Source organism: Nerophis lumbriciformis, linkage group LG24 (assembly GCF_033978685.3).
Source record: "Nerophis lumbriciformis linkage group LG24, RoL_Nlum_v2.1, whole genome shotgun sequence".
Classification (NCBI taxonomy): domain Eukaryota; kingdom Metazoa; phylum Chordata; class Actinopteri; order Syngnathiformes; family Syngnathidae; genus Nerophis; species Nerophis lumbriciformis.
In genome coordinates, this window is record NC_084571.2 from 23,690,485 (window position 1) to 23,718,284 (window position 27,800).

The 27,800-nt window shown below is 40.0% G+C and overlaps 1 protein-coding gene across 2 annotated transcripts; it reads right to left on the reverse strand.

Annotated features, from left to right (window-relative positions):
• psat1 (phosphoserine aminotransferase 1) lies at positions 1-27,800 on the reverse strand. Of its 2 annotated transcripts, XM_061981833.2 has the most exons (9): positions 27,412-27,800; positions 19,866-19,926; positions 16,723-16,792; positions 16,320-16,525; positions 13,745-13,917; positions 10,650-10,819; positions 5,520-5,648; positions 2,213-2,350; positions 1-535 (listed from the first exon to the last, which is right to left on the reverse strand). In XM_061981833.2, exons 1-9 carry the CDS (start codon positions 27,475-27,477, stop codon positions 433-435), a joined length of 1,116 nt encoding a protein of 371 aa, XP_061837817.1. In that variant the 5' UTR covers positions 27,478-27,800; the 3' UTR covers positions 1-432. The 2 variants fall into 2 exon arrangements, with proteins under 2 accessions (XP_061837817.1, XP_061837818.1); XM_061981834.1 differs by lacking the exon at positions 19,866-19,926 and having other exon boundaries at positions 27,412-27,799.

Consider the following 27,800-nt stretch of genomic DNA (forward strand, 5'->3'; position numbering starts at 1 on the left):
TTAAAGTTAAGGTTGTGTTTTATTTATTTTTACACTTGTACAATTGTTCAGAGTGTTGAAATAAATATAATTTGTCATCAGAGTAATAATTGAGAATAATACCAGCGACTACCAGTCAGGAGGTTGTCTTTAGTTAGTAAACAGCTCCACCTAAAGGCCATGTTCTATAAATGCTCCTTTGTATTTACCATTTTTCTCATTTATTACTTTATCTGAAAAAAATACACCGTAAGTAACACACTTTGTATTATTGAATTTAAACACGACAAAAACTTGTATTCACACTAAAACACTGCCGGTCATTGAATCAGTCAATTGTGCGTGTTCGAGCTGACGAGCAACACAACAATTCATGTTACTTGTCATCCAGCATTGGTCCAGGACAACAATTCGATTAAAGACTAGAAGAACTGTGTAGCAGTGATCACAATCTCACTGGTGCTCCTTGAGGAATTCCTTCATGTATTTGGCCAGAGCTTCAGTGTCCTCCAGTGTTACTGCATTGTACAGAGAGGCGCGTATTCCCCCCACTGACCTGCAGGGGGAGACAAAGCGCTGTCACAACGGCCTCGGCTGGCAATCAAACTGAAAAACACATTTTATGTCCATGCACACACAAACAGAGATTTAAAATATCTGATTCTTGGTGAGGGCTAAGAAGTTTTATTTTCAATCGTTTTTTTCTGTAGTTAGTGCATTTTAACAATTCTATCTTGATGTTTTGCATACAGTCATGTGATATTATTTGGTCATCCCATACATACAGTACACATTTGTTTGTGTAAGCTAACTCTTGTACTCATCAACTACTGCAAACAAATGGGTGAACATTTTCCTAAAAATGCACCTTCTACTGGAGATTGGTACCGAATCCGGTACTTTTTTTGGGCCTCGATCGAATCCCGCCGGTCTTACTGGGCACAGTCACGTCAAATCAACGATGCCATGTTATGGTACCTGGGTTGCGCTTGACGTCCAGCAGCATCGAGAGCGGACTCAGCCAAACTACTTCTAGATAATGTTGCAATCTTCAATGTCAACAAAGCAACTGACTCAAAAAACGCTCTAATGTAGCAAAAGTAGAAACCACGGTGACATCCCAAACTTCTAGTAGACATGCTCTTTTTTTCCCTCATCTGTTTCATCATCATAAGCTCAGGAATTTGCATGCAAGTTGCGCAGCCCATTAATCCATCCATCCATCCATTTTCTACCGCTTATCCCTTTCGGGGTCGCGGGAGTGCTGGAGCCTATCTCAGCTACAATCGGGCGGAAGGCGGCGTACACCCTGGACAAGTCGCCACCTCATCGCAGGGCCAACACAGATAGACAGACAACATTCACACTCACATTCACACATTAGGGCCAATTTAGTGTTGCCAATCAGCCTATCCCCAGGTGCATGCATTAATCATTTTTATTTATTTATTATATTCTCATAATCATGAGAAGCCATCATCGAAATCGAAACCAAAATTCCATTAATAGTCCAGCACTCCATAAAACACTCCAACGTAAGTTAAGTGAGGCTTCACTTTTGCTCTAGCTTGATGCTAATATACTTTGGCTTTGATATTGACATGCTACTAATTAGCGTTAGCTATTTTACATGGCAAATTCAATGCCTCCAAATTTGTTAGAGGAAACTACATCTAAGATGCTCATTACAATCAAATCCTGGGTACGTAATAAGAACAATACTTACAGTATGAACACTTTTTAGGGCACAACAAAAGACTAAATTCAGCAAAGACTCAACTGATTATCCATCACACAAACTATACACAACTGCCATCAAACGTCTTGGACTTGCAACCGCAATAGCAACTTATTTTCATGCTCAGAAATGTGATGATAAAACAAGATATAACAACTGGAAAGCAGTTGGTCATTTTTAAACGTTGCAATAAAAATGAAATTTTATTATCAAAACAAATATTATTAAGTACTAAAAGCTGTAAGAGGATGGGGTATAACACTTACGACACTCTGAAAACTTAGTGCCCTCAAGGCATTCGCGTAAAGGTTGTAAAAAAATCTCGCTGTACGTTTTGACAAAACCCAACCAAATGTGATACACAAGCACATGTGTATAAAACTTGAGCAAGATTGGTTAAAAAACATGACCGCACATGCGGGACTTAAAATTGAGAATACTTGTGTTGCATGTATGCTAGCATGTGTAGGTGTTTTTTTGTGTTAAAAATCTAACCTGTGTCCCTTCAGTGAGATCATTCCACGTTTGGACGCCCCATTCAGAAACTCCTTTTCCAAACCCTCATCTCCCTCCTTCTTCCCAACGCGGAATGGTATATTCATGCGGCTTCGGCAGGTCTCCTCGACTGGACACCTAGCAGTAAGTGGACACGACAACATCATCATCATCATCATCATGTCTTTTATACATTTGGATGGTTATATTGAATGAAAGAAAAAAAAAAAGAAAAAAAATCCCATGTCAATTTACAGAAATACAAAGTTGTTCCGGAGTGAAGTTGTGACACATAACCCTTAGATAACAGTACTGACAATGTTTTAAGTAGTGTTGTCCCAGTAACAAAATATTGGTACCGGTACCAAAATATATTTTGATACTTTTTGGTACTTTTATACTTTTGTAAATAAAGGGGACCACAAAAAATGGCATTATTTGCTTTATTTTAACAAAATATGTTAGGGTACATTAAACATATGTTTCTTATTGCAATTTTGTCCTTAAATAAAATAGTGAACATGGTAAATGGGTTTTACTTGTATAGCGCTTTTCTACCTTTTTTTAAGGAACTCAAAGGCGCTTTGACACTATTTCCACATTCACCCATTCACACACACACATCACACATTCACACACTGATGGCGGGAGCTGCCATGCACGGCGCTAACCAGGCCCATCAGGAGCAAGGGTGAAGTGTCTTGCTCAAGGACACAACGGATGTGACTAGGATGGTAGAAGGTGGGGATTGAACCAGTAACCCTCAGATTGCTGGCACGGCCACTCTCCCAACTTCGCCACGCCGTCCCCCATACTAGACAACTTGTCTTTTAGTAGTAAGTAAACAAACAAAGGCTCCTAATTAGTCTGCTGCTGACATGTGCAGTAACATATTGTGTCATTTATCTACCTATTATTTTGTCAAAATTATAAAGGACTGGTTGTAAAAATTGATTATTAATCTACTTGTTCATTTACTGTTAATATCTGCTTCTTTTCTGTTTCAACATGTTCTGTCTTCTGTTAAAATGTAACAATCACTTATTCTTCTGTTGTTTGATACTTTACATTAGTTTTGAATGATACCACAAATTTGAGATAGAGGCGGTTTAGTACCGAATATGATTCATTAGTATCGCGGTACTATACTAGTAATGGTACAACCCTAGTATTAAGTAACATTTATTTCGGTTCAGGAGCCGATATTTACCTTTTTAAACATTACCACAGCTGTGTCCCAGTATTTACGTGCTAAAGATTCCTTCAAAATGGATGCATGTTCAGGGCGACACAATTCCATTTTCATATTCCTTGTTACACACATGCAGGAGTTGCATGAATTCCAGAACACCGGCTCCAATTTGAAAGCAAGCTGCAACGAGTGTGTCGTCTATTCGGAGTGCGAAGCCGCTTCTGAGATACTAATCCTCACCACTTTGCCGGAAAATCGAGTATGTTTCTTCCACGTAACATTATCACTGGAGGAGTAGAGGAAATGGAATGGCTAAGCATGATACACCAGATACTGAGCGGGACAACACAGGCAGCTAATCGCTAAAGCACAAGTGTCAAACTCAAGACCCGGGGCCACACCTTGCCCACTATGTCATTTTATGTGGCCTGCGAAAGCCCAGAAAGAATGTGTCAATTAGGGACTTTATCTTTTCTTAAATGTATTTGTTCTCTCCGTTTTGTACTGCACACAGTTGCATATCTTTTAAACCAGGGGTCCCCAAACTTGTTGACTCGGGTGCCGCATTGAGTTAAAAATATTTGGCCGGGGGCCGGGCTGTGTATTCCTCGCGCACTAATTGACTGAAAGAGCGCACGCTTGCCCAACACTGCGGCACAATGATGTCACGTTATCGATGGGGAAAATGCATTTTTAGACAATATGATTTGCCTGAGCGGCTAGGAGTCCCCAAAGAGTAACAAGCGGTAGAAAATGTATTAGAAAAAATAATAAGTAAAAAAAATATATATATATATATATATATATACACACACCGGTATATGTATTTTTTAACTTGGGACTTCCCGCGGGCCGTAGTTTGGGGACCCCTATTTTAAACTGTAGTGTCATTGAATAGTGCAACACAGTATATTATTATACATGCAAAACCTTTTTTTTAATAAATAAATATATATACTTCAATATTTGCTTCCATCAAATTGTACACTGCAAAGATGAAAATGGGAATTTTACCGTTAAAAAAATTGCTGTACCGTTTTTCTATTTACAGTAATATCCTGTAAAAACATGACACATTTTATGGTAGAAATCTAGCGACTAAGCTGGCAGATTTTTTTTTTACAGTTTGTGTACAACAAATATAATAATCAAAAGTGTATTATCTACACTTTTTTTTATTTCAATTGAATTATGATTATTTTTATTCATGATTTGATTTGCCTTCTTGTAATTTTATGCATCTATAAATCACTTTGAATTTCCTTGTATAAAAATTGACCAAATGCATAGGCAATTGCGGAATAATATCATGAGGAGATTAATATTCCTATTAGTCACTGCTACAAGAGGGTTTCTGAGGGCAGACATAACTGGTGTGGCCCTCAATGAAAACAAGTTTGACACCCCTGCGCTAAAGCTCCGATGTAAAATAGGGGCGATCGGTCCAAATGTCGATATTATCAATACCTAGTATACTGATTAGATCGATATTTTTCCTTTTTCTTATATTACAAAATCATTTTTTGGTGTTTTGTGTAAATGTTTACATAGTGAGGGAGTAAGTCTCTGGATACAGAAAGGCTTTGAGGGCCAATAGGAAGGAGTTTTTGCTTTTGTTCAGTTATTGTGCACGAGCCACCTTATGTATGTATGTAGCGATAAATACCACATACACATCTGATTTTACAACAATACTAGCAAATTTTACATTTAATAAGTTAAGCTTTATAAAAATGTGTCGTCTATCAACAGTGCGCAAATAAAGTATGTTTATTCCATGTAACAATATCACTGGAGGTCTAGGGGAAAATTAATGGCTCAGCATGCTACAAACACATTTTTACTTCCATAGTCCATTATCAAAGTATCAGATCTGAAACCAAAAAATCGGATCGGGATCAGAGGTCAAAAATGTTGATCGGAACACCTTTGCTGTAAACTAATAAAATGTAAAAATTTTATTAACAAAGAAGTCCAGTTACGATTGTTAAAGCAGATGAATTAAGACAGCTAAGTGTGATTCTTGTTTGATTCATGTGTCAAGTCCAAATCAAACAAACAAAGTGTAGTGGAGCGACTTTGGTGATTTGCAACTTTGAACGTTTCACGACTTACACATAGAAGCCGTTGGAGGGGTTGATGATGTCATAAATGATGGTCGACTTCTGCTTGTTGAGGGCTTCCATGGCAGCACTGCCACCGTTGTTTTTGATCCACTCCAGAACCAGACACATGATGTAGATACTGAACAATCAAAAAACAGAAGAGAAAGTCTGAAACATTAGTGGCAAAATGAAGTTCACAGCTGGGCAACCAGCAGAGTTAAAAAACTTGTTTTCTGTCAGAAGGGCATGATTATCACTGTTTATTCTAGATTTTAAAATTTTGTATCAATTTATTTAAAAGAAAAGAAAATATTATATATATATATACTGTATGTATCAGTGACGTGCGGTGAGGTTCATGACTGGTGAGGCACTGACTTCATCACAGTCAGATTTACAAACATATGAACCCTAAAGAGTATCTTATTCACCATTTGATTGGCAGCAGTTAACGGGTTATGTTTAAAAGCTCATACCAGCATTCTTCCCTGCTTGGCACTCAGCATCAAGGGTTGGAATTGGGGGTTAAATCACCAAAAATTATTCCCGGGCGCGGAACCGCTGCTGCCCACTGCTCCCCTCACCTCCCAGGGGGTGATCAAGGGATGGGTCAAATGCAGAGGACAAATTTCACCACACCTTGTGTGTGTGTGACAATCATTGGTACTTTAACTTAACTTTAACTTTACACATACAAACTGTAGCACACAAAAAAAATCACATTTGATTAAAAAAAACGTTATTATGGTCTTACCTTTACTTATAAGTGCGGGAACAGTGGTGTTCGTGTTGGAGGAGTTGTGAATGAATGAAATATGAAATCCGTGCTGCAGTCTGCAGGTGTACCTAATGTTGTGTCCCTAATGTTGTGTCCCTAATGTTGTGTCCCTGCAGTCGTTCACACTCCTCCGGCGCGAGCATTGTTGTTTTTGCACTTTTTGGCTTCTTGTTAAGTGACTTTTTTTGGGTGGATTCGGTCTTGCACGTGGAGGGTTTGGGTGTGGGCTTTGGTTCGTGTGGCGCTCCCGTCGGGGGGTGCATTAACCGACACCAGGAGGCGGGATTACGCGAGCCTCAGCCAATGCGTCTTCGCAGCAGTTTTATGATTGCTCAGCACAAGAAATACTTTACACACATACAGTTGTTGACAGAATACACTGTACATTATATACCTCAGCTAACTAAACTATGGAAATGTATAATATAGTTCATATAGCAATACGGTCTCACTGCACAGCAGGCCAGCAGTTAGCCGAGTCCGCAATCCATGTTGAGGTACAACTGAGTGACGTGCCTCAACTGGCTGCTGATCACCGTCTCTTCTCAGTATTTGAACGGCAAATGTGAAAATTCAGCGATTTTGAATAAAAATAATCTAAAACTGGTGAAGTTAAATGGAAAATAACTTTATAGTATAATCACTGAATACATATAACAATTTAATACATTTTTTTTCTTTCCATGATGGCAGGTGAGGCGGGGCCTCACCTGCCTCCAGTGACCGCACGTCACTGGTATGTATATATATATATATATATATATATATATATATATATATATATATATATATATATATATATATATATATATATATATATAACTTTTTAAATACACCAATGGTGCAACTGGACACATCCTCAGTGATGTAATCTAGGATCACAGGGGGTTTCGGGTCTTTCAACAATCAGACCCCCTCCCCTAGGCGACCCAGCTAGGGTTGATCAGGCCCCAGCCTGTGTCCAGGTAGCGCTACTGCCCTATGCCACGCCTCTCCCCTCCTGATCCATAGCCACCTTGATGCCACTTCTGCTGCATCTGTGGCTAACTTCATGGCCCTTCGCTGGCTGGCCCCTGTGATGCCAAGCATTCTGTAGGCCCTGCAGAGGGATTTGCCCACAAACCCTCGACATCCCACTTCAACGGGCCGGCACATCGCTCGCCACCCATTACTCCGACACTCCTCCACAAGCTGAGCGCTCTTCCTCTCATTGGTCTCCTCCATACGGTCCTCCCAAGGCACTGTGAGCTCCAGGAGGATTACCTGCTTGGAGGCCACTGAGGTAAGCACAATATCTGGCCTTAGTGTTTTGGCAACCACGTCAGGGAACTTCAACTGCTTACCCAGATCAACTGACAGCTCCCAGTCACGTGCTGTTGCAAACAGACCAGAAGAGGTGTTCCGGGCAGCTGGTGTTGACTTCTGCCCAGCTCTGATAAAAGCGGTGCTCTTCACTGGGCGTAGGCTCTTGCTGTGACTGACTCCCCTGCAGATGGTATTAGCTATGGCTTTCAGGACCTGGTCATGTCGCCAGCGGTACCGCCCTTCACCCAGGGCTTTTGGACAACAGCTTAGGAGGTGCTCCAAGGTTCCTCTCCTCTGGCAGAGGGGGCACACTGGTATCTCCACCTTCCCCCAGGTGAAGAGGTTGGATGGACTTGGCAGCACGTTGTAGACCGCCTGGATCAAGAACTTTATCCGATGGGGTTCGGCTTTCCAGAGCTCGGTCCATGTGACCTTGCGCTCTGCTGCTTGTTCCCATCTCGTCCAGGCGACCTGTTGCAGCATTCCCGCCATCTGGCAAGCTCGCCTTTCCTCAACTCCTGCTCGCACCTCCTCGAGGATCAGTGACCTCTTCTCTTTCCCCTGCGCCTTATCATAGCAAGGTGTTCTTCTGCTACCTAAGCCAGATCTCCCCTGCGCCACTGTTCCCACCAACACCCTTTGCCGTAGCCTTGCCTCTGCGACATCCACAGCCTCGGCAGCTCTCCACTTCCGCCCCGTCCTGACTTCAATCCCAGCTTGGGCAACTTTTGGGTCACTGGACTCCCGATATTGTAGGAGCTCCCTGGACCGTGTCACCATGAACTCCTCGCTCAGGCTGCTGATGGGGAGCTTCAGCTTGTTATTGTGCCCGTATAGAGCAATGCTGCTCAGGCTTCGCGGCAGTCCCAGCCACCTGCGCAGGGACCTACTGACCCTCATCTCAAAGCCTTCCACCGTTGAAATGGGGACTTCGTACACCATGAGGGGCCAGAGGATCCGAGGGAGAATCTTGTGCTGGTAAATCCAGGCCTTGAACTTGCCAGGAAGGCCAGACTTGTCCACCACGGTCAGCCAGGTCTACAGGTCTTGGTTGGTCGATTTTGTGGAGGCTGCGTCTCTCAGGCTGCAATTGAACACCTTTCCCAAGCTCTTCACAGGTTCCTCGGTGAGTGATGGTATTTTGGTGGTGCCAAGTGAGAAGCAGAACTTGCCAGTAACCTTCCCTTTCTTTAGCACAAGGGACCTCGACTTTGCCGGCTTGAAGCTCATGCGAGCCCAGGAAATCACCTCCTGAAGGCCATTCAAGATCCACCTGCGGCCTGGGACAGATGTAGTGGTCACTGTCAGGTCGTCCATGAAGGCTCGGATGGGTGGCTGTCGGACTCCAGACCTGGAGAGGGGCCCTCTGCACTGAACTTCCGCAGACTTCACCAGCATGTTCATGGCGAGTGCAAAGAGGATGACTGAGATTGTACAGCCAGTGATGATCCCCTTTTCAAGCCTGTGCCAGTTGGAGGTTGTTTTTCCGGAGGAGACTCTCAGATGGAAGTTGGCATAGTAGTCCAGAATGAGGTCTCTGAACTTCTTTTTATATATATATATGTATATAAAAAAAAAAATTTTTTTTTATTTGAACATATGTTTATATTAAAATTACGTAGGTTTACAGACTCAATACAAAATATATTATTGAGTTACTCTTTAAAAGTGGTAAAAGTATGAATATAGGGGTGCAACAATTAATGATAATACATACAAAAAATTATAATACAATTGCTTCACTGCTCCAGAGCGCCATTTTCCTCACCTGCCTTTGATTAGTGCTCAGGGGACCCACCTGCTCCTGGTCACTAATCAGAGGGCTTTATATGCCAGCCTTTCCCATTCAGTCGCCGCTTGTTCATTGAATGTTTGTTGGACGCTCATGTTCCTTTTGCATAGCAGTCCTATGCTTTTTGTGCACTCCCAGCTGCACTAGGGTTTTGTTCATTAAATACCTTTTACCTGCACAGGGGTCACGACAACGACCATGTGGCCAAAGCATCACACAAGGTTTATTATACAGCACCTTTAAAAACAACAAGTCAAGCTGCCCTAAAGTATTGTACATGTTAGGTCAAAATTACAAAGAAAATTAGCTACATTTGTTAAGATAGTTAGACAGTTCGCTTGTTACCAAGCTAGCAAACTAACTTTGCGAAAAATAGCTAACTATCATTTCACCCAAAGTCTGCTAACTAAACTTTGTCTATATACCTGTGTGCATCTTTTTAAAATCAACATTACTATTGCTTGAATGATTATCTTATTTGTGTATAAAATATATCAATAAAATTATATTAATATTATTTTTGCAGTCCAAAGAAAATCAGTGGTACAATTTACAGCTTGCTTTTAAATGGACAAAAGTTTAATAGGTGTTTATATTTTTGTAGCACAGTTCATAAATAAACATTTATGAATGAAGTGGTCATCTTTATTGTTTGTTAGTGCATGGCTAAAAATATCTCAAGCTGAATTTCACCCCCCCATCCCTGTCCTAATTTTTGACGGCGTTCAGGACCTGAGCAACAGGGGCTCATCCCGACACGCGTGTCCGCCTAGGGGGCGCTCTCCGGGACAAAACCTTGAGCAAGTCCCTAATGGAAAAAGGAATCCTGGTTCTTTTTTCATACAATTATTGATAGTTTCCAGGACCTGAGCGACAGGGGCTCATCCCAACAAGCGTGTCCGCCTAGGGGGCGCTGTCCCGGACACATGTTTTAGCATTTCCCTTATAAATAAAATCCTGGAACTGATTCCACCCAGGTACTTAGAGCTTCCAGGACCTGAGCGACAGGGAAGCCGGGAAGAAAAAGTCAAAAACAGCCTAAAATTTGAAAAACTACAAAAGTAGTCAATAATCCCTCCCGGGAATGAGTTCCACAAGTCCCCGGGAAGAGCCAAGATAACCAAAATGTCAAAAATACACCCAGGAATGACGCACATCATAATCTGATAGGTAGATTTATCGTTAAAATATCGATAACTAGTCGACTGTTAAAATAGCCGTGAGTTGTGAGTATATAAAGTGTGACATAAGTCCAGTGTGTGTACCTGAAGCAAGGCGGTGTGTTGTACAACGACTTCATCTCTGCCTGCACCTTGTAGTCAAAAATAATGGGACACTCTTTCTGGGCGTGGCCTAACAAGTCCTCCCGCACGATGACCACGGTGACGCCGGCACAACCAATATTCTTCTGAGCGCCGGCATAAATCAGCCCGTACTAGACCGAAACAAAAAAAATGACAAAATGAGTTTCCATTGTAGAAATAATACAGACAGACACTTTTTGTATGTATTTTTTAAGGCGGGACATTTTTGTTGAAATTTCCTGTTAAGTTTAGGCTTCTGAACCCTTTTCATGACAATTAAATAATTGTTTGCTTTCATTACAAAACATAAATGTTGATTTATTAATACCAATGTGTCACAGGATTTAAGTAGTGGGCGAGGCTTAATTGCCCCACAGTCAATGGTAAATTTTTTGCCAGTTTCCTGTTATTTCCAATTTGGAAAGTTTCCAAATTCTTGGAATTCTGCAACTCTGAAACTTCACAAGTGAAAGTAAATTTGATATACTTTTTAATAGTTTTGCTTTGTCACTTCACCTTTATGCATGGCCTCTTGTTGCTAGGCAGACTTTATTAGGCACAAGCACTGATTTTCTTTCCTATCCGATACAAAGTAAAATTCAGGCTGGTATCGACGATACTGATCCGATACTTTGTGCAAATTTACCTAATGTGTCTGCTAAAATTCACAAAGTTGTGGCTTTTCAAATAATAACATATCTATCTAAAAAAAAAGGAAAAATGTAAGATAAAAAAGCGCAAAAAATGGGAGTGTAATGGGAAAAAGCTGACATTTTAAAACTAATAATAATAATATACTTAGTCATCTATAACACCACAGTGTGTCTTTAAATATATAGTATCTGTTTTTAGCACATAAAAAGAACATCAAAATGGCCCCCACATACTTGACTTTTCAGCCCTTGGTGGAAAAAGTTTAGACACCCCTGATCTAAAATATTAGAAACTCTCAAAATAAAAATAAAAAATACTTAAAATATAAACAAAGTTTAGTTAGGTAATTAGGAAATAAAAATAATTCTGACTTATGAATTAATTCATTAGAAAATTTACAACAACCATAATAAACACTGTTCAATATGTATCTGAACATTCATATTTTCATACAGGTAGTCTTTTTGACACACTAGGTTATGCAGTTAAACAACAATATTATTATTATTATTTTTATTCTATTCATACATGGAAAAAAACTACAGTAAAAATGTGAGGGAAAAAAGTGCTACAAATCGGTATGTAATGAGAAAAAGCTGAAATGTTCTAACTAAAGATTAATATCAATAATTTCCTTAGTCAACTTTAATACAAAGCTGACAGAATATCTGTTTTTAGCATTTTTTTATTAATATATCAATATCAATATGGCCCCCGCATACTTTGACTTTTTAGTATGAGGCCCTTGGTGGAAAAAGTTTGGACAGCCCTGAACTAAAGTATTAAAAGTATCGATACTTTGATACTGTTTTGTAATTAAAGCCTTAGAGAAAAACTGAACCTCTGTGGAATTTCCAATTTCCATCATTCACAATTCTCATGTGAGACAAAAACGCACAAATCTCACCCTTGTCTGTGCGTTCTAGATAGTAAAAAACTGCTAGCGTATGGCGACTAACAATGCGAGTAATTGGGGATTCTACTAGTAGGAGCTACAAAAGAGGAACTACTTTTCTGGCTTAGTGACACAGTGCCTCAGGCTGCTAACGAGAGCGAAAAAGCACTGCTAGCTACTGTAGTTGCTGCTAAATCACTTTTGAGTTTGGAAAAGTTTGAACATTTTGAAATTCCACATGCTGCAAGCTAAAAAATTAAACCGACTGATTCAGTGGATACCAACATCGCTAAGGAAATCATCGCAATATCCATTTTTTCTCTCAACATTTTTTATCTGTCGAGTGAGGATTATGCTGAATTTAGGCTAAAGAGGATAAACAAGTATTGTGCTGGAAGATACAAACATACCATCAATCTACATCCCAGTGAGCGCAGACATTGTAAGTCATTGTTTTGTTACATTCTTATTTTGTTCATTAAAAATTCAGCACTGAGCAATAGCGCTACATGATTGGTTTGGTGCAGGGGTGCCCAAACCTTTTCTAATGAGGGCCACAGACTGACTAATAAAAGGAAGCGGGGGCCATTTTGGCAGTTTTCACCTTCAAAACGAGTACAATACATAGATTGTTTTCAAAGAACTAGAAAATGGAATTTCGGTAGGCATTCCGTGTGAATGCTAAAGAGCTAAAGCGGCTGGCCAGATGGCGTCAAGTAAAATGAGCTAAAAAAGCTAGCATGCTAACAGTACTATGCAAACAATAGCAAGCATACAGTAAGAATTAGTAAAAAAAAAAAAAAAAAGCTAAATTAGCTAAAAAAGCTGGAATGCTAATGTTAGCATGCTAAAATGCTAGCATGGATCAAGAACCAAAATATGACTGAGATGTATACCTACAAAATTTGCCTAAAAAAGCTGCTATATTTGTCAAGTAACAAAATATTTGATGCGAAAGGGGAATTCCTGTAAAATTAACAAAAAAGCTAACATGCTAATACTAGCATGCTAACGATTGTGTCGTTAAATGAGCTACGGGCCACAAATGGGATGCACTTTAAGCACTCCTCGTGTAGTATTTCAGTGGATATTCTTAGCACACGGCTTCCAAAGCTTGTAGTTCATCCTCTGTATTATATTCAGGCTCAAAAAGATAAGGTTCTCGATGAGTCTGCCATGATTAGTGGATGTTGTTGACGAAAGTAGCAATCGTGGCTTGGCTATAGCACGTAAATAAAAAGTTGTTAATGGTTTTTAGTGGAATCCCCATCACCTGCATTGTTAGCTGTCTTGGGCTAGCAGTTTTTTGCTATCAAGAAGACACAGAAAAGGGAAATATGTGTATTCCCGTCTCAAAGAGATTGTGGATGATGGGGAAAAAGTCCCCAAAAAGGTCTAATAAAATAAAGTATAAAACATGCACTTAGCACTCATGCTAATGCTGCAACACAATCTTGGGTCTTAAGTCACTTATTGTGGTGTCACTCAGGATCGTACTTCTCCTCACCTTTGACACGTCCACAGGCCGCGACAGGAAATTTGAGGACATGTCGCTGACAAGGAGCACCCCGTTTGTTTCGGGCGTGAAGTTGTACTCCACGCCGTGCACGGTCTCGTTGCAGCAGTAGTACACGTAGGACGCCGCCGGGTTCAGACTCCAGCTACTGGGGTCGGGGATTTCTACAAGGGACACAGCACGCCGCAAAGATTTGAATAATGGCTGAAAGTCTACCCTTTTAATTGTTCATTTTCACCTGCATTGTATTAAGTTAGTGAGGCGTTCAGTGACACTGGGCCATGTGCGCACAACATCCATCACCAACCATGTGGAAGCAGGGCCCACATTCCAGTGAGTTTCATTGGCCGCTTGCTTGCTCAAACAAGAGAGGAGCGGCCATGATGGAAGCGACAAAATAATAAACCCACACCTCACACAGCTCCATGCGCTCTACAAAACACCCACTGTAACTTTTGGCCGTTAAACTGGAACACTTTTAGAGGACTGACAAGCACATGTCAGTAAAATTTGACCTATCCCAGTAGAGTAGTTGAAAAACATGGCCAATAAGTAATGTGACCACTTGTTTTCTAGTTGTGAGTACCACTTATACTGTGTGACTTTTACACTCATCTGTTGGACACACGACTGGTAAAATAAATAAATTGTACTCTCTCTCTCTCACGTGCAGTCTCAGTTTACGCTGATTCTGTTGGTGTCGTTGGCACCAAGTCGGTTTGCACAAAGTTTGTCTGGGCCATTTGCACTGGCTCCGTTTGCGCTGACTCCGTTTGTGTCAAGTATGTTTGGGCCGTTTGCGCCGACTCGGATCGCACCATTTGCGCCAACTTTGTTTGTGCCAGCTAAGTTTGGGAAGACTAAGTTTGGGATGTTTGCGTCGATGGCGTTGACTGGTTTGTGCCGACTCGGTTTGCATTGCTGGCGCCGAGTTTGTTTGCGCCGCCTCTGTTTCTGCCGACTGTTTTGCTGACTAATTTTGGGACGTTTGCACTGAATTGGTTTGCGCTGTTTGCACTGACTCTGTTTGCGTCGTTTGTGCCTACTCTTTTGCGCCATTGGCGCCGACTCATTTTACTGCAACTCCGTTTGCACGGACTTTGTTTGCCCGTATCGGTTGGCGACGACTTGGTTATCGCAGACTTTGTTTGTGCAGTCTCTGTTTTTGCCGACTCGGTTTGTGCTGACTAATTTTGGGACGTTTGCACCGACTCGGTTTGCGTCATTGGCATTGACTCGTTTGTGCCGACTAAGTCTGCACTGTCTCTGTTTGCGTTGTTGGTGCCGACTTTGTTTGTGTCATTGTTTGCGCCTCCTCGTTTTACACTGACTCTGTTTGCGCAGACTTTGTTTGCTCCGAATCGGTTGGCGCCGAGGACTATGTTTGGGCCGTTTGCGCTGACTCGGTTTCCGCCCATGCTCTATTTTTTCCTTTATCTACTTGTGCGATGTTCTTCACTTTTGACCAAATAAACACATGTTCAGTTATTTGGTCTAAAGATTATAATCTCCTTCAGACAGGACACATAGTTTGACGGTAACATTTCCCACAAGAGACAGTAAGCGTTTAAAGTGACCAATCAGAAAGGAGGGGTGTGGACGGGCCGTGTATTCAATGCCCGCCCCTAACTGCTAAAAGGGAGGAATGCCACATGTGTAGGAAAGAATACAAACACTGCCACCGCAAACTGCTGCCCCACTGGAATCCACGCGTGAGCCCAAGCTGAGTCTTTGCATGCACAGAGTGTGTTCTACGCGTGCACAGTGTGTTCTACGCACGCATAGTGTTTACTACGCGCACAAAGAGTTTTTCTCGCGCGCAGAGTATTTTCTACTTCCACACAGTTTTCTATGCGCCCACAGAGTGTTTTCTAAGCAGTGTTTACTATGCGCCCGCAGTGTTTTGTGCGCACCCGCAGAGTGTTTTCTACGCACGCACAGAGTGTTTTCTACGCCCAAAGTATTTTCTACGTGCGCACAGAGGGTTTTTTTACACACAGAGTGTTTACTACGCACCCACAGAGTATTTTCTACACGCACAGAGTATTTTCTATGCACCCGCACAGTATTTTCTACACGCGCACAGTATTTTCTACACGCGCACAGAGTATTTTCTACACGCGCACAGAGTATTTTCTATACGCGCACAGAGTATTTTCTATACGCGCACAGTATTTTCTACACACGCACAGTATTTTCTACACACGTACAGAGTACTTTCTACACGCGCACAGAGTACTTTCTACACGTGCACAGAGTACTTTCTACACGTGCACAGTGTTTACACACGCACAGTGTTTTCTACACACGCAGTGTTTTTTACGCGCACACAGAGTGTTTTCTACACACACAGTATTTTTTACGCGCACAGAGTGTTTTCTACGTGCGCACAGAGTGTTTTCTACACACAGTGTTTACTACACACCCACAGAGTGTTTTCTATGTAGGCACAGAGTGTTTTCTACACGCACACAGTTTTTTCTACACATGCAGTGTTTTCTACGCAAACACACAGAGTGTTTTCCACAGTTTTGTCACCATAAAACACATTACATTTCCCACTCACTGGTGTAACTATCCAGTTTTGGGTGAACTATGTTGATTTTGCCGTATTTCTCCGCTTCTTTGGCAGCTTTCGCCGACCAGGTACCGGTCACGATGTAGTCGGCACACCTGTCCTCCTTCAGGCCAATCAGGTTGAGAGGGATGGCGCTGAACTGTCCAGAAGCACCGCCCTGCAGGAACATCACCTGGTAGTTGCCAGGTATGTTTCTGTGGGGACAACAATTACCAACTCTTAGAAAAGTCAGAAGTTGCAATCTAATGAAAACTCTTTTTGGAGAGACACAATGCAGACATAAGGTGTATTCATGTGTTGGTCACACACTTGTTGTAATTTATATTCATCATTATTAACATCACAATAGTATCAAAAACATCGTTAGAGATAAACAACAAAAATCACTTACAACAACTCCCGTAGGAGACTCTCTGATTTGTTGACGATTTTGGTGAATTCTGGCGATCGGTGGCTCATTTCTAGTGGGAATAAAACATAAATGTGTACATTTATCAAAGTAGACGTGTGCAGGTCCGAAAATAGCAACAAAAACAACTTTCCAATATTAGTTCCCATACAAGCAATCCTGCAGCGTGTTTACTCACCAAATGTCCTCCAATAAACACACAGGGTTGGTCTTCTCTTCTATTTTAGTAAAGTCATTTACAAAAGGTAAACATGCTACGCTATACAGTATATAAGCTACTAGTAGCTGGCAGCTACACAACAGCTAAGCACACCATAGCAAACACGCTATTCAAACGAAATAAGTGTCCTTCAATGAACAACATTGCAGTCTGAAGCAGCACATTTGTCCCTAGTATGGATGTTAATCTTTGGGAACCCAATTATTCGATCCAATTGCGATTCTTGGGGTGACGATTCAACTCAGAATCAATTCTCGATTCAACTTTATTTTCGCAATGTTTTATTCGGTATAATAATTATAATGAAACTTTTTCATAACAGGTTTGAAAAGCACCTTCTGGTTGATTATATATATATATATATATATATATACAAACCCCGTTTCCATATGAGTTGGGAAATTGTGTTAGATGTAAATATAAACGGAATACAATGATTTGCAAATAATTTTCAACCCATATTCAGTTGAATATGCTACCAAGACAACATATTTGATGTTCAAACTGATAAACTTTTTTTTTTTTGCAAATAATCATTAACTTTAGAATTTGATGCCAGCAACACGTGACAAAGAAGTTGGGAAAGGTGGCAATAAATAATGATAAAGTTGAGGAATGCTCATCAAACACTTATTTGGAACATCCCCCAGGTGTGCAGGCTAATTGGGAACAGGTGGGTGCCATGATTGGGTATAAAAACAGCTTCCCAAAAAATGCTCAGTCTTTCACAAGAAAGGATGGGGCGAGGTACACCCCTTTGTCCACAACTGCGTGAGCAAATAGTCAAACAGTTTAAGAACAACATTTTTTAAAGTGCAATTGCAAGAAATTTAGGGATTTCAACATCTACAGTCCATAATATCATCAAAAGGTTCAGAGAATCTGGAGAAATCCACGTAAGCGGCATGGCCGGAAACCAACATTGAATGACCGTGACCTTCGATCCCTCAGACGGCACTGTATCAAAAACCGACATCAATCTCTAAAGGATATCACCACATGGGCTCAGGAACACTTCAGAAAACCACTGTCACTAAATACAGTTCGTCGCTACATCTGTAAGTGCAAGTTAAAGCTCTACTATGCAAAGTGAAAGCCATTTATCAACAACATCCAGAAACGCCGGCGGCTTCTCTGGGCCCGAGATCATCTAAGATGGACTGATGCAATGTGGAAAAGTGTTCTGTGGTCTGACGAGTCCACATTACAAATTGTTTTTGGAAACTGTGGACGTCGTGTCCTCCGGACCAAAGAGGAAAAGAACCATCCGGATTGTTATAGGCGCAAAGCTGAAAAGCCAGCATCTGTGATGGTATGGGGGTGTATTAGTGCCCAAGACATGGGTAACTTACACATCTGTGAAGGCGCCAATAATGCTGAAAGGTACATACATGTTTTTGGAGCAACATATGTTGCCATCCAAGCAACGTTACCATGGACGCCCCTGCTTATTTCAGCAAGACAATGCCAAGCCACGTGTTAAATCAACGTGGCTTCATAGTAAAAGAGTGCGGGTACTAGACTGGCCTGCCTGTAGTCCAGACCTGTCTCCCATTGAAAATGTGTGGCGCAAATTATGAAGCCTAAAATACGACATTGGAGACCCCGGACTGTTGAACAACTTAAGCTGTACATCAAGCAAGAATGGGAAAGAATTCCACCTGAGAAGTTAAAAGGAAAGGCCATGTAACACAGTGGTGAACATGCCCTTTCCCAACTACTTTGGCACATGTTGCAGCCATGAAATTCTAAGTTAATTATTATTTGCAAAAAAAAAATAAAGTTTATGAGTTTGAACATCAAATATCTTGTCTTTGTAGTGCATTCAACTGAATATGGGTTGAAAAGGATTTGCAAATCATTGTATTCCATTTATATTTACATCTAACACAAATTCCCAATTCATATGAGGAGTGTCTCCCCTGCGCTCCGCGACTACGGTCTGGGAGCCGGAAGCAGGAAAGGTGCAACACATGTTTGATGTGTTGTCAGAAGCAGTAGCTGAACAATGTCGGCAAACCTCCGTCCTCCATTGTTGTATCGCGCAGCCAAAGTGTTCCCAAACGGGAGATCTTAACGAGGCAAGAGGATCTTCCAGCTCTGACTTTTACATGTTGTCCTAGCCCGGTCGCTGCTAGCATGTGTACTCGTTCGGTACACCTCCGAACCGAACTGAAACCCCCGTACCGAAACGGTTCAATACAAATACACGTACCGTTACACCCCAAATATACATACATACATTCATACATACATATAAATATATACATACACACACATACATACATATATATGTTTGTGTATGAAAACTATTTTTAAATTATGAATCAATTTAGAACTGGGATGAATAAGAATTCCGATTCAGTTGTGAATCGATTTTTTTGTGCACCCCTTGTCAATTGAAGCAAGTATCGAATAGTTACATATTACTTACACATACAAAGTCTCCCAGGCAGACGCGTATTATAAAGTATCCAGTAACAAACGTGTCCGCATCATTCACTTACTGCATCGTGAGCTCAACTTCATGAATTATTATGAAAACTATTACCACTCCACTACGACATAAGGCAGCATAAGTCCATTCCGGACGGTTAATAATAAATAGGTTTGTGTTTTTCCATTCCTATTATTGTTCTCTGTTTGTCTCATTTCACACTACAAACCAGTAAAAGTTTGTTTCGTTCCTGGATTGATACCAGTATCGGTCAATACTCAATGCTCCAATATCAGTATCATATTGGAAGTGAAAAAGTCTTATGTGGACACAACTACTCTCTAGCCGTCTTAATTCAGGACAGTGAAAAGTACACCAGTTACTATAGACCAGTAAAAATTGTATCAGAATCCTATGATTCCCCTTCCTACAAGAACAGTGCTCTGTTGTCTATGCTGCTTTTCTTACCGAGGACACTGATCCCCACGCCGCTGTAGCTGAGGAACTCTTTCTGGGCTTGAAGCAGCACCTGCAGCATGTCCAAATAAGATGAAAACCAAAACAAACAGACATGATGATTGTTGAAATATTGACTAAAGATCACATGACCTCACTGATACTGGACTGCAAACATTAAGGCTGCAGCTAACGATTATTTTTCTATCGATTAATCTATAGATTATTTATTTTTTCGATTAATCGGTTAATCTATAGATTATTTTTTCCGATTAATCTATAGATTATTTTTCCTTTTACCGATTATTTTTTTTATTTAAAATGAAGATGAAAAAATAAATGTAGGCCAGTTTTTTCAAAAGGCATGGCTTTTATTTACAAAAAAAAAGTATGGCCACTCAGTCAACATTGACAACAACATGACAAAATATTCTGTAACAATGTAAACATTTAAAACTTTTAACATTTAACAAAATTAAAAGTAGCTTATTTGCTTTTTAATGTGCAAATATAAAAGTAAACACCCAGTGCAATCTTAATATTCTGCAATAGTATAAGCATTTCAAAAGTAAAAGTATTGCTTATTTTGCTTTAAAATGTGCAAAAATAAAGATAAACATCCAATACAAAAAAGTGCAAAACGGAAATATTCTATAACAGTGTAAACATTTCAACAAAAGTAAAAGTATTGCTTATTTGCTAAAATGTGCAAAAATAAAGATAAACATCCAATACAAAAAAGTGCAAAACGAAATATTCTGTAACAGTGTAAACATTTCAACAAAAGTAAAAGTATTGCTTCTTTTGCTTCATAACACAACAATGATAGTATGATTAAAGTGAAAGTTAATTGTTCGTTTGTACATAGTATATGTAACTGTTAATGTTGTAAAAGGTATTTGCACAACTAATTAACGTTAGCGTTAAAGAGGAGTGCGTCTTTGTAAACACTGAACAGGCACGCCAAACGCTCCTCTCAGAGCGAAACGGTGCTTTAGTTTATGAATTTACAACGCAGATACAAATGACACATTCATGTTTTTGTGTAATGATGACAACGTATACTCATGCGGACGATTGACTAGTTGATGGTGATGTCAAGAACGCTGTCGGGTGTTTTCTTTTCAAATGTTCGTTTATAGCCGTTGTGCATACAACAACATTATTAGCAGAGGTGGGTAGAGTAGCCAGAAATTGTACTCAAGTAAGAGTACTGTTACTTTAGAGATTTATTACTCAAGTAAAAGTAAGGAGTAGTCACCCAAATATTTACTTAAGTAAAAGTAAAAAGTATATTGTGAAAAAACTACTCAAGTACTGAGTAACTGATGAGTAACATACACATATATATATATACATATATACATATATATATATATATATATATATATATATATACATACACACACACACACACACACACACATATATATATATATATATATACACACACACACACATATATATATATATATATATATACATACATTGATATATACAGTATATAATTTATATTTATTTATTTTGCCGTTTTTGTTTACATGTTAAAGGTGTTTTAATGAATATACATGCATGTTTAACACATATAGATTCCTTTCTTTCATGAAGACAAGAATATAAGTTGGTGTATTACCTGATTCTGATGACTTGCATTGATTGTAAACAGACAGCAGTGCTTATATCGTCCACGTTTTCAAATGGAGGAGAAAAAAAGTTCCTCATTTCTGTCTAATACCATATGAAAGTGGTTGGTTTTTGGTATCTTATTTGTCCATCTTCCATATTCGTTTTTATACACTTTACAAGAAATACATTGGCGGCAAACTCCGTAGCTTGCTAGCTTGTTTGCGCTGGCTTTCGGAGACTCTTATTTTGAAAGCGCGGCGCGATGGAGCGGCACTTTTATTGTGAAGACACGGTTGAAATAAAAAATAGTCTTTTTTCCTTCACACTTTTGATTGATTGATTGAAACTTTTATTAGTAGATTGCACAATACAGTACATATTCCGTACAATTGACCACTAAATGGCAACACCCCAATACGTTTTTCAACTTGTTTAAGTCAGGTCATGTGACCGCCTGGCTCTGTTTGATTGGTCCAACGTCACCAGTGACTGCATCTGATTGGTGGAACGGAGTGAAACGTCACCAGTAAGGCAGGCACTTTGAAGGTCTGTCTGACAGACCAAAACAAACAAAGTGTGCATTAACAGATCGATAAAAATTAGTAGCGAGTAGCGAGCTGAATGTAGATAAAAGTAGCGGAGTAAAAGTAGCGTTTCTTCTTAGGCCGTTTATTGAAATACTCCCACACTTTTGACGACTTTTGGCGTGCTTTTTTCCCCTCGCTCGCACCGCTCGCATCGTCTGCTTTGCGCTCCGCCATGACGGTAGTGTGACGTAAATATGCGACGCGTCGAAGCACAAAAACGGCGTCGACGTATTTACGTAACCGATGACGTCGACTATGTCGACGCGTCGTTTCAGCCCTAGCAAACATCACTATTCTACTTTCAACATGGCTTAGTAGTAATTATTTGTCCAATTGTAGTAACATTCAGCATGCAAAATGTCCATTTTGTTGTGTAACTGTGTGAATGCTGGGAACTATTCCACTTTGTGAATGCTCTGCTCATTCCATTCTTTCATTTACCACAAATGTACACATTTTCATGAATCCCATTTGAAATGAATGGACAACTTTTTTTCCCAACCGATTCCAACATTCCACCATGAACACGTCCCACTCATCCTGGACATTCAAACCAACACTTTTCTAACTTTTTCCCCAGAATTCCCACTTTTCAATATTACTGTTTCCACCATTTTTTCTTTCAAATACTTCGCAAACATTTTTTAACTGAATTCAACAGTCCCGCCATGCAGGACATCGAGGCCTATTTATTTTTATGTTAAAACATTTTTTATTTTTTTTTAAATCAGTTTTCCAGATTTCTTACATTTCCGTAACACTTATTCTCTATTTTTTTAAATGTGTTATACTTCCAAATCAAACCTTTCCAAAGTCAAAATGTTTTTTTAGCCAACGTTACAGGTATACACCCCAGAGTCATATTTTATTTTGGTACTTGACGCATGCTAAATGTTAGCATGCTAACATTAGCATGATAGCTTTTGCTGCTCATTTTACAATAATAAACATATGAGTCTTATTTTTTCCTTACCTGACACAATCTGGCTAGCGTGCTGTTAACGTTTTAGCATCCATCCATCCATTTTCTACCGCTTGTCCCTTTCGGGGTCGCGGGGGGTGCTGGAGCCTATCTCAGCTGCATTCGGGGTACACCCTGGACAAGTTGCCACCTCATCGTTTTAGTATTCTAAAATATATTATATATAGCGTTATAGCTTTTTAATTGAGTCATTGATGAGCTTTGAGTGCACCTGTATTTAAGCTCTGGCTGGGCGATATGGCTGAAAATATAAGTGTTTTATATCGATTAAAGTCGATAATTCTTGATATTTTTTATGACCTATCGAAAATAAGGACCTGAAGAATAATATATTAAATGTAAACATACTTATTTCAAATGTAACTTTCCTCTGAATATAATCCCCTCCGCAATCAAGGCAGAAAGGAAAGGACACAACCATGGAAACACTCAATGTAAACTAAATTGTAAAATCACATTGAACACTTAACAATAACCTCTTAAAATGAATGTGCAAAAATAAAGAATATGTAAGAAATAGTTCATAAAGTGTAACAATATAGTGCAAAGTGTGAAAATGTAAACATAGAGAAACCCGATAAGAACTACAAACCCTGTTTACAAATGAGTTGGGAAATTGTTAGATGTAAATATAAACGGAATACAATGATTTGCAAATCCTTTTCAACCCATATTCAATTGAATGCACTACAAAGACAAGATATTTGATGTTCAAACTCATAAACTTTTTTTTTTTTTTTGCAAATAATAATTAACTTAGAATTTCATGGCTGCAACACGTGCCAAAGTAGTTGGGAAAGGGCATGTTCACCACTGTGTTACATCACCTTTTCTTTTAACAACACTCAATAAACGATTGGGGACTGAGGAAACTAATTGTTGAAGCTTTGAAAGTGGAATTGTTTCCCATTCCTGTTTTATGTTGAGCTTCAGTCGTTCAACAGTCCGGGGTCTCCGCTGTCGTATTTTACGCTTCATAACGCGCCACACATTTTCGATGGGAGACAGGTCTGGACTGCAGGCAGGCCAGGAAAGTACCCGCACTCTTTTTTTACGAGGCCACGCTGTTGTAACACGTGCTGAATGTGGCTTGGCATTGTCTTGCTGAAATAAGCAGGGGCGTCCATGAAAAAGACGGCGCTTAGATGGCAGCATATGTTGTTCCAAAACCTGTATGTACCTTTCAGCATTAATGGTGCCTTCACAGATGTGTAAGTTACCCATGCCTTGGGCACTAATGCACCCCCATACCATCACAGATGCTGGCTTTTGAACTTTGCGTCGATAACAGTCTGGATGGTTCGCTTCCCCTTTGGTCCGGATGACACGATGTCGAATATTTCCAAAAACAATTTGAAATGTGGACTCGTCAGACTACAGAACACTTTTCCACTTTGCATCAGTCCATCTTAAGATGATCTCGGGCCCAGAGAAGCCGCCGGCGGGTTTCTGGATGTTGTTGATAAATGGCTTTCGCTTTGCATAGTAGAGCTTTAACTTGCACTTACAGATGTAGTGACAAACTGTATTTAGTGACAGTGGTTTTCTGAAGTGTTCCTGAGCCCCTGTGGTGATATCATTTAGAGATTGATGTCGGTTTTTGATACAGTGCCGTCTGAGGGATCGAAGGTCACGGTCATTCAATGTTGGTTTCCGGCCATGCCGCTTACGTGGAGTGATTTCTCCAGATTCTCTGAACCTTTTGATGATATCATGGACCGTAGATGCTGAAATCCCTAAATTTCTTGCAATTGCACTTTGAGAAACGTTCTTAAACTGTTTGACTATTTGCTCACGCAGTTGTGGACAAAGGGGTGTACCTCGCCCCATCCTTTCCTGTGAAAGACTGAGCATTTTTTGGGAAGCTGTTTTAATACCCAATCATGGCACCCACCTGTTCCCAATTAGCCTGCACACCTGTGGAATGTTTCAAAAAAGTGTTTGATGAGCATTCCTCAACTTTATCAGTATTTATTGCCACCTTTCCCAACTTCTTTGTCACGTGTTGCTGGCATCAAATTCTAAAGTTAATGATTGTCTGCCAAAAAAAAAAAGTTTATATGTTGTCTTTGTAGCATATTCAACTGAATATGGGTTGAAAATGATTTGCAAATCATTGTATTCCGTTTATATTTACATCCAACACAATTTCCCAACTCATACGGAAACGGGGTTTGTATTTTCTGCAGGTTTAGTTACAGCTGTGCTCTAAAGGGAAAGCACAGCTAAAGTTGTGTGTATTACCGGTGTTGTTGGGGACGAGCACCTAGCGTAATTTCTCGACTATATCATTTTATCGCCCCAGCGTGCACTTTTCAATCAATTCAAAGAAATATGTTGTGATTCTTTTGGATGTAAAGAACAATTCATTTCACACACTGAAATAACAAATAGTCAAACATGTCTATGGGGGCCACAAAAATCCCCTCCTGCTACAGCTATCCATTATTTTAGTAATAAGTAATATAATCATTAGTTTGTTTGATGAATCGAGTAATCGAATAAAATACACTTTGTAGCCTCAATGTGTACTGTAGGGAAAATAATTAAAATAATTACATGTTCTTGCATTCTTTTTTTCCTAAGTAATGCACTTCATCAACATTGAAATGGTATTTCAACATCCATCCATCCATCTTCTTCCACTCATCCGAGGTCGGCTCGTGGGGGCAGCAGCCTAAGCAGGAAAGCCCAGACTTGCCTCTCCGCAGGCCCTTCGTCCATCTCCTCCCGGGGGATCCCGAGGCGTTCTCAGGCCAGCTGGGAGACATAGTCTTCCCAACGTGTCCGGGGTCTTCCCCGTGGCCTCCTACCAGTCGGACGTGCCCGAAACACCTCTCTAGGGAGGCGCTCGGGTGGCATCTTGACCAGATGCCCGAACCACCTCATCTGGCTCCTCTCAATGTGGAGGAGCAGCGGTTTTACTCTGAGTTCCTCCCGGATGACAGAGCTTCTCACCCTATCTCTAAGGGAGAGACCCGCCACCCGGCGGAGGAAACTCATTTCGGCCGCTTGTACCCGTGATCTTGTCCTTTCGGTCATAACCCAAAGCTCATGACTATAGGTGTCGACCGGTAAATTGGGAGCTTTGCCTTCCGGCTCAGCTCCTTCTTCACCACAACGGATCGATACAGAGTCCGCATTACTGAAGACGTCGCACCGATCCGCCTGTCGATCTCACGATCCACTCTTCCCTCACTCGTGAACAAGACTCTGAGGTACTTGAACTACTCCACTTGGGGTAGGGTCTCCTCCCCAACCTGGTATTTCAACATGTGTGCATTAATTAAAATGTAAAAAAATAAAACTGATCACAACACCCGCACACCACCGCTCTCATGTGCGCTCTTTGTAGCTATGTCCGTGCGCTCCACATTTGATCATTTTTTTATTAGTTACACTCATCAAACGATTAATCGAAGCAACAGTATAAATCAAATCTTTTTTTTTTTCTGATCGAATGAATCGTTTATTTGTTGCAGCCCAAATTATAAACCTTGTAGAGTAGCCCAGGGTAAATAACTGTATCACGAATTAAGTATTTTATATTTGTAAAATTGATTATTATTTATATATTTTGTGACCTATCAAAGAAAAAAAATATTTCAAATATATATATATGTAAATATGTATGTATAAAATATGTATACATTAAAAAAATAAATAATACAAATACAAATATATATGTATATATTTATATACAAAATATGTATAAATTATTTGGAAACATTTATAAAAAATATTTATGTATATATTTATATACAAAATATGTGTACATTTAAAAAATACAACAATTAATAAAATAAACAAATATAGAAAATCTAATATATATATATATATATATTTTTTTTTTTTTTTTTTTTTTTTTTTAAATATAATTTGGTTTTCCAATATTTTACTTCTAAGAAGTAAAATATTATTCATCAATTTATTAATTCCATACAGCAGCCACTAACATGAAAATGTGCTGCAATGATTGACACATGATGTTGACAGATGGCGTCTCACTTAAAATGTTTTACTCTTTTTAGGCATCCACGGTATTGCAAACGATTAAAAACATGTTGCAACAACTGTTGTTGATAAAAAGCCGAATGTTTCCAGATGAATGGACGACTAGGCTGATGCAACTCAGCTCCATGTTTTCAGCGTGTTGCCGAGCGAGGCTAAAGTGATTTATCGTCAGTCAGTCACGAGACCAAAAGAAATGTTTCTGTACAGAAAGCACTTCTTCCATTTAGCACAATGCAAATAAAAACAAATATCACGAAAAGTTCAACATTTGAGATGAAAAACGTACACCTCCTCACTTCACTGTTACTGCTTAATATTATCGCGATACTTGACCGTGCAGCTAACTTACCGTCAGGGGCAGTTTGGCGGGCCCAGCGCCGAAATTGATGGTTTGATTGTTGTTTTTCTGCTCCATGATGTTGCAAAAAATTGGCAAAGAAACGAGCGAGTGAAAGTGCTTTTCAAGGTGGGTGATCCTGCAGTCCGCTTCTGCTGCTCGCTCATGGAGATGTGCAGCTCATGAACAAGCCGTTCGTTTTTGTACTGAATTGGTACCCACGGGTCGTCTTCTTTTTCAACTCGTTCACGTACTCACCACTTATTCCGTTAGTTACATCAAAATGAGGAAACCATGAAACATGTCTGGGCAGAAATATATGCGGAACAAGACTCGAGTGATCCAGTCTGCTGAGTGACTCGTACGAACTCGAGTCAATTAAAGGGAATCACGTTTCTAAA

Coding starts and splice junctions, on each gene's coding strand:
- psat1 (XM_061981833.2), bottom strand. CDS start 27,477: ATGGAGCAGAAAAACAACAATCAAACCATCAATTTCGGCGCTGGGCCC. Junction 16,793..19,865: donor CGTGGGGATCAGTGTCCTCG/GTAAGAAAAGCA, acceptor TATTCCCACTAG/AAATGAGCCACCGATCGCCA. Junction 5,649..10,649: donor AACACACCGCCTTGCTTCAG/GTACACACACTG, acceptor TTGATTGTTCAG/TATCTACATCATGTGTCTGG.